Source organism: Danio rerio, chromosome 21 (assembly GCF_052040795.2).
Source record: "Danio rerio strain M-AB ecotype USA chromosome 21, GRCz13ab, whole genome shotgun sequence".
Classification (NCBI taxonomy): Eukaryota; Metazoa; Chordata; class Actinopteri; order Cypriniformes; family Danionidae; genus Danio; species Danio rerio.
Genome location: NC_141041.1, coordinates 51,285,069 through 51,297,500, shown reverse-complemented (window position 1 = coordinate 51,297,500; position 12,432 = coordinate 51,285,069). Strand labels below are relative to the sequence as shown.

General features: G+C 39.1%; 2 protein-coding genes across 5 annotated transcripts in view; both read right to left on the bottom strand.

Moving 5' to 3' along the window:
• ddx46 (DEAD (Asp-Glu-Ala-Asp) box polypeptide 46) overlaps positions 1-12,432 on the bottom strand; it is an 800,847-nt gene that overhangs the window by 261,805 nt on the left and 526,610 nt on the right. The window lies entirely within an intron of this gene.
• fnip1 (folliculin interacting protein 1) overlaps positions 1-12,432 on the bottom strand; it is a 43,587-nt gene that overhangs the window by 23,308 nt on the left and 7,847 nt on the right. For 2 of the 4 annotated variants that reach the window (XM_087299215.1, XM_087299217.1), the window contains exons 1-6: positions 11,380-11,591; positions 8,957-9,086; positions 4,171-4,302; positions 2,176-2,279; positions 1,633-1,707; positions 1,465-1,559 (exon numbers count right to left, since the gene is read on the bottom strand). In XM_087299215.1, the coding sequence (XP_087155341.1) occupies positions 1,465-1,559; positions 1,633-1,707; positions 2,176-2,279; positions 4,171-4,302; positions 8,957-9,086; positions 11,380-11,417 (574 nt within the window). In that variant the 5' untranslated portion in view covers positions 11,418-11,591. Of the gene's footprint in view, positions 1-1,464; positions 1,560-1,632; positions 1,708-2,175; positions 2,280-4,170; positions 4,303-8,956; positions 9,087-11,379; positions 11,592-12,432 lie in introns of those variants that run through there. The other 2 variants (XM_087299216.1, NM_001127465.2) reach the window with 1 other exon arrangement.

Genomic DNA, 12,432 nt, shown 5'->3' with positions numbered 1-12,432 from the left:
AGCACAGGACGGCCGGGGTAAACTAGACCCAAATATACAATAACAACAATTAAACTGTAGAAGTAACGGTGAGTTCAGAGGAGTGCATTAGTGTCTGTGTGATAGAAAGAAGCTGTCTTTATATTCAGTAGCCATGTTTCCATCTCTGCTTTGGGGGTATTTTTGCTGTATCACCATGAAAAGGCTCATAGTATTGATCAAATGAAGTGGATCATTTTATGCAAACAAACTATGATGGAAACACAGATACAGAATAAAGTCCTCGGCAGATACTGTGATCAGATAACAGTGCTTCATACACCAATTACTGATCTGACAACTCCATTTTAAAAGTGCAGTTTTGACCACATTACAGTCATTTATTATTTACTTTATTTTAATTAATAATAATAATAATAACAACAAATTTCAATTCCTCAAATCATTCCCTAAGTGATGTGATGGCAAAAAACAGAAAGAAAGGGAGAGAGAGAGAGAGAGAGAGAGAGAGAGAGAGAGAGAGAGAGAGAGAGAGAAGGAGGAAAACAAGAACGGATAAGAAAAAAGGAGGAGGAGATCTGCATGTTGGGGTGAACTATATCTTTAAATGCTAAAGCAAATGCACGTTTGAAAAGTTTATGTACTGTGATATTTCAGAGGCAGCGCTATGAGCTGGACATGAGGAGAGGCTTCATGAAACAAACACACGATCAGGATGTGTAAAGCAGCTCGATGAGGAGTTCAGATGAACGAGTGACAGAAAACAAAACATCAGGAGGAGCTACACGACAGAACACACACGCACACATACAGACACGCACACAGACACGCACACAGACACGCACGCATTCACGCACACACACAGGAGGATTCTGACCATCTGCATCTCAATATCTGATTAATACACTGCTTTACTGACACTCACTGATGGTGTGCGTGTGTGCGTGCGTGTGTGTGTTTGGGTGTAATCAAGACCATCGGTGTGTGTGTGTTTGTGTGTATAAAAAAAATAAAATAAAATAAAAACTACAGATCATTGGTCAGGGTATGTGTGTAATCAGGACCATTAGTGTGTGTATGTGTAATCAGAATCGATGATAATGTGTGTGTAATCAGGATCATTATTGTTTGTGCGTGTAAGTAAAATCTGGATCATTGGTGTGTGTGTGTGTGTGTGTGAGATCTGGATCATCGGTCGGGGTGTGCGTCATCAGGATCAATAATGTGTGTGTAATCTGAATAAATGGTGTATATCTAATCAGTACCATCGGTGTGTGTGTGTGTGTGTGTGTGTGTTTAATTAGGTTCAATAATGGTCTGGGAAAAGTCCATACACACTCATTCACACACTATGGTAAATTTTTCCTTGGTGTCTGCGTGTAGGTTTAAAATCAGTATCATCAGTATGTGTGTAATCAAGATATTTAGTGTGAGTGTGTGTGTGTATATATAATCAGGATCAGTGTACGAGTGCATGCGTGTTACCTATGCTGCCCAGGAAGCCGTTGGCTGCGGTGTGGTTCTGCTCGGGCCGGAGGGTGCTGGAGTCCTGATTGATGAACTCCAGGCTGTCCTGCAGACTGTCAGATAAGCAGCGTCAATTAGGGTCATTATTAATGAGCATCAGAGCATGAGTGTATGTGCAGCGCTTACGTGTTCAGACTGCCACACACACTGCCGCCCGTTCTGGCTGTAAACACCTTACTGAGCATCATCTGAGGAGGAGATCTGAAACACACACATGATCAGAACAGGTACTTCAATAGCCATATTTCCATCCCCATATTTTAATGCACTATTTAGAGTAAAATCGTCTGCATGATGTGGTTTAGTTTGACCGATGATTTCACAGATATACATGTGTGATTCAGGGCTTCACATTAATGTTGGATTGCAGCTTTACAAGATCTGAAATGTTGTTCTTCTGAGTGTAAAATCCTTAGATTAAAAGAGTAAAAGTAATACTGCATTTACATCAGCGACTGCTTATGCTGAATCCTGCAGCACCTCTGTGGCTGACTTTCATCTCAAATCATGGAGACTTTTATTATGTTCACGTTTCATTCATTATTGTATTATTAGATCTTTTATATTGTTATAGCATAGAGTTAACTATACTTTATCATATGTCCATTTCTTCGTGGCTCTTTCAGATTTTTGCATGGTTAATTCTGACCGCTGTGCCTTCAGTCTCACCTTATCTGGTGGATCTTCAGCGTTGAACCCTTGTAGCTCATGGCCACAGAGCCGAACATCATTTCTCCAAGCATGTTAGCATCTGACGAGCACCGCGATGAGGCCTGCGGAGGACACACACACACACACACAGACAGACAGACAGAGACACACACACACATAAAAGCATCATAAATGTGCAGAAATGGCAGTCTGGAATCATTTTCCAGTGTCGCTCACTCAGCGGAAACACAAATGCAGGGCTCAGTGTTTTTGTTTTCCATTTCTATATGATATAGTCATGTGATGATCATGTGATGATGAAAATATGTGCGGATGGATAAACCAGCAGGCTAAGCACACTGTAAACCTTCTGAAATGTTGTTTTGGTCATTCTAAAATGCCTAACTGTTTCAGTATTAGTGCTATACCATTAATGACCTATGGATCAAGAGCGTCTGTGCTCCATGTCTGACACCTTCAAACGCCACCGCGCGTTCACTTCGTGTCAGGATTGCCTTCTGAGGCGCAAGTCATTTATTAGATGAAGAAAAGATTGACACAGCTTCTCCAACTGCTGCAAATTCAGTTTTTACTGTTGATATTTGGCGCCATTTAAATTAGGAAGTGATGATTTTGTTCGCTTTGACTCGTCGGATGGAAACGCTGCCTTACTCGCACGTCTTTCATACGATAATCCGGTTTTGAGCATAAAGTTTATTTGCATTTTTGGATGGAAACAGCTATTGCTCTGAACTGAAGACTACAAAAAAGAGAAAATCATTCACTTATCCACTAAATCGTTGAACTTATGAGGACAGAATTGTGTCAGCATGGTTCAGCCCTTCTCAAACACTTTATAAACTTCACATCAGTCCAGTGAAGTATGTCTATTTTACTTATATAGCACTATTAAACACAACTAAAGTTTGACCAATGTGCTGCACAATACAAAAATCACAAAGAATTAAACAAACAATTCTCCCTGATAATTATTATAGCTAAAACAAACAATTCACACTGATATGATGCCAAATCAAAAAGGTAAGTTTTCAACCTAGATTTAGATCGAATACAGAGGGGCAGAGCATTCCACAAGGTAGGACCAGCTATTGCGAAAGCACAATCAACCCTGCATTTCAGCCTCGACTTTGGGATGTATAATAGTCTCTGCTTTGATAAGCGAAGAGACCGTACAGGCTGATGTTCAGCCAACAGGTCTGACAGGTAAAGAGGAGCCAGGCCATTTAGTGGTTTAAAAACCAAGAGAAGCATTTAAAAAATGAGTCGATATGCACAGGCAGCCAGTGCAGAGAATCTAGGACTAGTGGGATGTGGTCATGCTTTTTGGTACCGATTAAAAGCCTTGCAACAGCATTTTGAACTAACTGTTAATGGGATAGAGTTGTCTGACTGATCCCAAAATATAGTGAGTTACAGTAGTCCAACCGAGAAGAAGTAATGAAAGCATGAATTTTTATTTTCTAGATAGAATAGGGTTGACTCTTTTAAAAAGTCGAAGCTGAAAAAAGCAGGATTTGACCACTGCATTAATTTGTTTATCAAATCTCAAGCCATCCTCAAAGATAACACCCACATTTTTTACTCAAGGCTTCACAGAAAAACTTGAGCATGGACAACGCCAGACAGAATCTGCAAACCATTTTTGTGCAACATTTATGAAAAATCTGCAGATTTATGCAAAGACTCAGAGTGTGACAGCACACAAAACACAAAACAATAGAAAATAACCAAAGTTTACAATCAAAATCCAATGAGAAGCACTTGTTTGGTGAATAAAGCGACTGCAGGTCTCTCATAGAACACTAATTATACTGTACATAAATTGTCTGAATATCTGCACATTATTCAACCACTCTCACTCACTTTCCTTCTGCTTAATTTAATTATAACAATAAAGAAATGAAAACTCTGAACTCTTTCTAATAAACCTGCATAAAAATATAATTAGACAAGCACAAAAGAAATAAACAGACTGAATGATGGGGGACTGACCTGGAAGCGGTTTTGTTCTTTGGGCTCGGAGGCACAGGACGAGCTGCTGTCCAGTGAACTGGAGCTGCCACCGGTAGGCCTGAGCTGACAACACCTCCCAAACATCTTGACCTGCGCTTCCCCACACACCCTCTGTTAACACACACATACACATGTTTGCTTCTGTGAACTGTGGGGACAATCCATTGGTTTCCATTGTGCATTATAAAAACAAACTATTTTCTAATCACTCTCCAACAACGTGAAATGTGAAAAGATTCTGGCGGTCTGATAACCTTGGATAAAAACATCACGGTTTTACAGTATTGTGATTGCTGCTCTAAAATATGCCCTTTTTAAATGTCTGGATAACAAACAACAACTTTTCCCCATTGAACACAATATATTTGACTTAAGAAACATTTGACATTTTGGAGCAGTGAACATATCACGCTAAATAACTAAAGTAAATCCATATATTCTGCTGTCTTCATTAGTGTCAGAAACACAGAGTTCTCTACAGCTTGAATTAGCATGTTTGGACATGTCTCTCTTCTGTGCATATACAGTAAAGCAGATGCACTGTTCAGCTCTACATCAGGCTGGATATTGGTGAATAAGATGCGTTTCTCAGATGTCTACTGAATCATGAACTGACCAGTAGATTTTGATGTGAAGGGTCTTTTTCTGGTGGAGATAAAGGTGTCCAAAATAACTAAACAGTCAGGAGGACATGTTTAAAAAAATGAAATAAAATGACATAAACTGTATAAACTGTATAACAGAAAATGATAGCAGTTTAAAACCGGTTTGTGTACCATGCCTACACCCAACCCTATCTAAAAACCCAACCCTCACTGGAAACTAGAGCTGCGCAATATATCCTTTCAGCATCAATATCGCAATGTCTGCAATAGTCACATCACAGGGATTTACAATGTAGGTGGGATTGTAGTTGACCAGACATTATAGTTAACAACATAGAGGAGTAATTAAAGTGTATTATTTGCATGTGTTTTTAAGATCTGACTGTAAGAATTAAGCCATTTGGGCACAATAAATGAAATGTCTGTAGCTTAAGATTGAATTGTACATTATATAATTATTTACTAATTTAAAACTAAAGTGTTATTATTATAATCATACAGTGATATCATCTCTGCTTCTGAATATTGTTCAACTCTCCAGAAAATCATAAATCGTAGTCATCTTCCCTCTGTTGTGTTTAACTTTGCTTGTCATTTATGCAGATACACTCCCCTCAGATTCATCCCAATTGATCTAAAATGATGAATTCTTTGAGTTATTCAGGTCATCTGCTGACATTGCGATTATTTTTCATTTACTGCGATATTTATTGCCATTTATAAATGTAATGTCAGTTTTTTCCCCAATATAGTCCAGCCCTACTGAAAACTGTGGTAGAGTGTGATTTATAAGGCTTTGAGAAAATAAGGACATCAGCAATGTGCTCATAGATTCACCATCTACTGTAATATCTGCATCATAGCCATATGGTTATACAGATGTGTCCTGATGTGTCAAAAACCCTCACACACACACACACACACACACACACACACACACACACACACACACACACACACACACACACACACACACACACACACACACGCAGCTAATATAAAAGGATAGTTCACAGATCTACTGCCTAGATTTAATGCCAAGTATAGTATAGTACATTTATTCATTTTCTTGTCGGCTTAGTCCCTTTATTAATCCGGGGTCGCCACAGCGGAATGAACCGCCAACTTATGCTTAGGCTTGAACCAGCGACCCAGCGACCTTCTTGCTAAGGCGACAGTGCATTACAATATTGAGTTACTTCCACACCTCCAAAAAGTGACCAGTGGCCTTTCTTAGTTACTTTACAGTACTTTGAAGTTACTTTTGCGTTGGCAGTGGTTTGTACTGTATAAGGGAGTTTTTCCTTAAAGCAAGCTAAATAATCTGGTCTTCACTTTGAATGAACATTCTTCTGCATTTCCCACTGGCAGATTATTCAGCTTGTTTAATGTAAAACTCCATTTTGGCTCATTATTTCTGATGACAAGAGAATATTTGTTGCTGGTCCAGAAAAAGCTTCTTGATTTAGGAATGTTTAGATATTTGCATTAAAACAAGGAGAAAATGATATGGGAACAACAATAAAGAATGAAAATTGTAATGCAGTTTTGTGCAGTGTGTGGAGAGTGTGTGCGAGGCTCAGACGAGGGAAAGCTCAGGGTTAATCAGTGTTGTGTATGTGCGTGCAGATCTCCGTGTCACTCATGGCTCACTCACACACTCTTCCTGAACAACACAAAGCCACTGGAGCATGTGAGACAGTCATATGACTTCCTTCACAACTCGTGAGCGAGCGTTTGCTAACTCTACAGTGAAACAGTGACTCTCTCGCTTTGTTTGCATGCGTGTGTGTGTGTGTGTGTGTGTGTGTGTGTGTGTGTGTGTGTGTGTGTGTGTTTGTGTGTGTGTGTGTGTGTCTCCCTCTGTCACTCAACCTCTTGCTCTCAGTTCAATTCAAACTTGCTTTATTGGCATGCCAAGTGTTACACATGTATTGCCAAAGTATTTGTAATGTTTACAGTAAGCACAGAAGATGAACACAGATGACAATAGTATAGTGATTAATGAAATGAAAACAATATTTCTACAGCATTTAACAATCAACATTTTAGGATTCATTTATAACATTAAAACTTGTGTGTGTGTGTGTGTGTGTGTGTGTGTGTGTGTGTGTGTGTGTGTGTGTGTGGTGCGTGTGTCTCTTAGTTTAATTAACTTTAAGTTTTATTTGCCATAACTTATCAAGTTTTGTCAAAGCATTGCACATTACATTACCAACAAATAAAATCCTAAAGTGAAAATATAATGCAAATATACGCATGAAGAAAAGCATTTGAGTACCCACACAAACCCACACAATTAGAAGAATTTTGATAATGCATACGAAAATAAGAGGGGGAAAAAAAAAGACTAAAATGAGGTTTTAAAAGATAAATCAAAGAAAAAAATGGTCTTATTAAAATTTAACAAAATAAATTGCAATACACAAATGTACATTCATTCAGATGGTTTATAATAATGTCTCTCTCTCTCGCTCTCTCAAATGTTTTTCTCAATTTAAAATTGTTTTAATGACACGACTAAAAGTACAATATTGCTAAAGCTTGAAATATGTGGAGGAATACAATAATAGAAAGATCTAAATAAAATAACAAACAAATAAGAACATATTTCTCTCTCTCTCTCCGTCTGTGTCTCTCTCTCGTGAAACAGTATCCTCTGCCAAAAGCATCATGTGATTGCAGCTCGGCTCCATATCAGCCATCTCCAGATCTCACCTTCACACATTACACATTCATCAGCCTGTACACCAGCTGAAACATGCACACCTCATGACCGAGACCAGCACAGCACACATTCAACGGTGTTTCCTCTTTCTAACAAGGTAAATTACAGCACCTTATTGGCCAGAGGAATTGTGAATCCACTGAGCCACATTTACTCAACAGTTCACCCCCATTTCTGTCACACGGACACTGCAAAAAAGGAGAGTTTGTCTTGTTTATAGTCTAAATATCAACAAATTCTCAAATCAAGAAGCATTTTGTAGACAAGCAACAAATATAGTCTATTGTCATTAAAAGAAGCTAAATAATCTGACAAAGGTGAAAGTAAATTATGTTCAAAGTGAAAACAAGATTATTGTACTTTTTTAAAGGAAAAACTCACTTTTGACTAATTTCTAAAAATGACAATATTTGTTGCTTGTCTAGAAAATGCTTCTTGATTAATGAGTTTGTAGATATTTTAGACTAAAAATAAAACAAGCATTTTTTTAAGAAAAGCATTCTTGCAGTGAAGGAGTTGGTGTTGCTTTGGTGTGTCTAAAAGCACTTTAGAAACCCTTGAGCTGAATGTCCCTGCTGCCTTCTGCATTATAGCAGAACCAAACTGATTTCATAACGCATTCATTTACTACGCAACATTACAACAGTTCGTTTCCTGTTTATTAACATGGAACTGCTTTGAAATAAATTATTTCATTATATCGTTCTTATTCAAAGTTCAAATAAATGAAAACAAATAACAGGCAACACAAGTCATCCTCCAATGATTCATTATCTGCTTGTTAAGTGTAACGACACGGTTTCCAGGTACAAGCACTGTATAAATATATATATATATATATATATATATATATATATATATATATATATATATATATATATATATATATATATATATATATATATATATATATATATATATATGATTATTTTGCCTGTTTTAACAAAAATCTTATTTAATTTTGATTTATTATTTCTGAAAAGTTGACATTATTAATATTGATATTAATACTAAATAATAATTATTGTAAAACTAATAAAATATAAAGTTTAGACATTTACATAATAATTAGATTCAATGATAGGATAAAATAAATAAACAAATAAATTAATTAATTAATAAATAAGGTCTCTGGCTCTCTCATACATGTTATTTTTTGTGAATTAGACATTGTCCATAATTTTTAAACTGTACAAACTGTATTTTCTAAGAACCTACCCCAACATACTAGAAAACAGTTCTGTGAGATTTTGAGAAATAAGGACATCAGCAGTGTGATGATAATTCACCACCTTCTGTAATACCCGAATCATAGCCATGTGGTTATACAGGCATGTCCCGACTCCTGATGAGTCTCAAAAGCCCTAACATACATACATTCACACCCGCACACACACACACACACACACACACACACACAGAGAACACTCACTGTAGCCGGGCCATCTTCTGTGCTTCTCTTTCTGGCATCCGAGTCAAAGAGGACATTTCGTCCACGCCGCTCGCAGTCCTGGTAGACGATCAGCCGGATCTGACTGGGCTCCAGCTCTGGGGACGACCAGCTGAGGAAAACACACATGCACAAGAGTAAAACACCTATAACATCACAGCTCTTTACACCCCAAACACAGAGCCAATCACAACTCTTTACACCCCAAACACAGAGCCAATCACAACTCTTTACACCCCAAACACAGGGACAATCACAACTCTTAAACCCCAAACACAGACAGGGCCAATCACAACTCTTTTTATCCCAAACGCAGACAGGGCCAATCACAGCTCTTTAAACCTCAAACACAGGGCCAATCACAGCTCTTTAAACCCCAAACACAGGGCCAATCACAGCTCTTTAAACCCCAAACACAGGGCCAATCACAGCTCTTAACACTACAAACACAGGGCCAATCACAGCTCTTTAAACCCTAAACACAGGGCCAATCACAACTCTTTAAACCCCAAACAAAGGGCCAATCACAACTCTTTAATCCCCAAACACAGACAGGGCCAATCACAGCTCTTTAAACCCCAAACAAAGGGCCAATCCCAGCTCTTTACCCCCAAATGCAGACAGGGCCAATCACAGCTCTTTAAACCTCAAACACAGGGCCAATCACAGCACTTTAAACCTCAAACACAGGGCCAATCACAGCTCTTTAAACCCCAAACAAAGGGCCAATCACAACTCTTAAACCCCAAACGCAGACAGGGCCAATCACAGCACTTTAAACCTCAAACACAGGGCCAATCACAGCTCTTTAAACCCCAAACAAAGGGCCAATCACAACTCTTAAACCCCAAACGCAGACAGGGCCAATCACAGATCTTTAAACCCCAAACACAGGGCCATCATTTGGGTCAGCATGGATACAGGCAGCGAGCGCATGGTTATTTCTGTGCTCTCCCTCAGCGCAGGTGAAGAAAGATGGCAAGCGAGGCTGCTTACAGCTCACATTGCTGAACACTGCACTCATCCAGACACTGATCACACCATCATGAATCAAGACAAACAACATGGTCGATGTGAATGACCTACTATCCAACACGCACACACCAGAGGTATTTACTGGAACACTCCATAGAAATAAGAGTCTTTGGCACCGTCTAAACATCTGAGAATAACTTCACTGCATGCACACAATTGATTATTAAATTTGTGTACCCGAACACTTACTAAATAGAGCTATTGAAGCCATCTGGTGAAGTTGTGTTCCCATTGTGATTAAAAAATTAATCAAAAATACACTCGATTATTAAACACTCATTCATTTTCTTTTCAGCTTAGTCCCTTTATTAATCAGGGGTCATCACAGCAGAATGAACCGCCAACTTATAGAGGACGACTTTTTACGCAGTGGAAGCCTTTCTAGCACTGGGAAACACCCACACACTCTTGCACACATTCACTATTGCCAAATTAGTTGATCAGTTCCCCTATAGCGCATGTGTTTGGACTGTGGGGGAAACCAGAGCACCTGGAGGAAACCCACGCCAACATGAGAGAACATGCAAACTCCACACTGAAACACCAACTGACCTAGCCGGGACTCGAACCAGAGACCTTCCTGCTGTGAGGGGATGTGCTACCCACTGTGCCACCGTGCTGCTGATTAATAAACAAATTCAAATTATTTTCTGCATACAGAAATGCCCTCTTCATAACACCGGATCTCAAAAATATTCTATACAATACTAGAAAGTAAATAAATAGACTTATTTCAGCAGGAGGAAACCAGCGCAGAATGGAAGATCACCCCTTCTGGACAAAACTAAAACAGCCAATCACAAACTACAACAGCAATGTATTTGTATTAATAGCAGTAAGACTAAGTGTACACATACACACACAGTCGTGAAAATGTGAAAGCACAGCCAACATTCCGACTACATCTAGACCATAATCCTCACAGTGAGCACAGATGCGGAGCGTAATCTCCTGTGTCAGAAGACTGAGCACCATCATTACGCCTCTCTGTTTGACTGTTTGTGTGCGTTTAACCAAGGTCAGCTTCTGGCTATTATTATGCTGAGAAAAAAGGATATCACAAATATAAATTACACTTTTAAAGTGTATTTTTACTAAAATTACAAACTGTATTTTGATTAAATAATTCATTTAATATAAACATCTAGCTTGAAGTTTCTCACAGAATTAAAGCAGACACAATCAAATCAAACATGCCTGATAGTTCAAATGCTTTTACAAATATAGCATGTTTAAAATGTGTTTACGGCTCACAGTAAGCTCCAGCAACACACACACACAAGCTCCAGGAGCACACACAGTGACAGACAGACAGACACACACACACACAAGCAGCTCTAGCAACACACACACACACCGAAGTCAGATACCTGGTCATCTGAGCGGCTGAAGCGCAGCTCTTCCCCATCCGCGCTGCTAACAATAGCACAGAACTACATTCAGCCTCAGACTGTCAGGTGAGCTCCAGGCCGAGCCGGGCAGCGCCGGACACACACACACGCTCTGATGTGGGCATGGAGAGGCAGATGCGTGCTCTCCAACACACACACTTCTGACCGTCTGAGCAGGTCAGGGAGAGTGTGTGTGTTTAGCGCTCGCCCTTACATAAAGAAGCTCTCCAGAGCGTGACGCAGTTCCTGTCCGCTAGCCATGCGCTGGGAATGTTTCCAGCCCACATTCCTGTACCCGCGCCGGCTGCGGAGGACGATTATAGACGAAGCACAGCTGCTGACCACAGACATACGTCACCACACACACAGCGTTTCACCTTTAACAAGTCTGGAGCCCGCTTCAGTAGTTTAACCTGATCAACAACGCTTGAATTATCTCACTGCTGGTTAACTGCACTTGTTACGGCTCATGTCAACTACCCATATCCTTTTCACATTATTTTTTATTCTTCTGAACATTTTGTTTTAAAAGAGACCTATTCTGCCCTGTTTTACAAGCTGTAAAACGCGTCTCTGCCGTCTCTCTCTTGTGTGTTTGAGCTGAGATTAGCACACAGATAATCTTCTCCAGCTCTCTGAAACTGACCCTTTCAGGCTTTGATACTAATTGTGGCGTATTAGTGACTGTCGCTTTAAATGCAAATGAGATTGTGCTCTTTCTTTAAAAAGGGGGTGGAGCTAGAAATGCCGAAAAGAAGATGCTAAAGAGATTGTCACTAGTATCGGGATGGGTATCGTTAAGGTTTTGACTGTATTACTACTTTTATCAATACCACTTGTCGGTTCAGTACATTAACGATTCTCTTATCGGTACTTATTTTAACGAAAAAAATGACAAACTGATTAAACAGAATTAACTACGCTTTATTTTATGATCACGTTTTTAATGTAAAATAAAATAAAACCAATAATTGTAAAACAAATAAATATTTTTTCCTGTAAAAGAATGTAGAGAAAAACCAGCATGTTTGG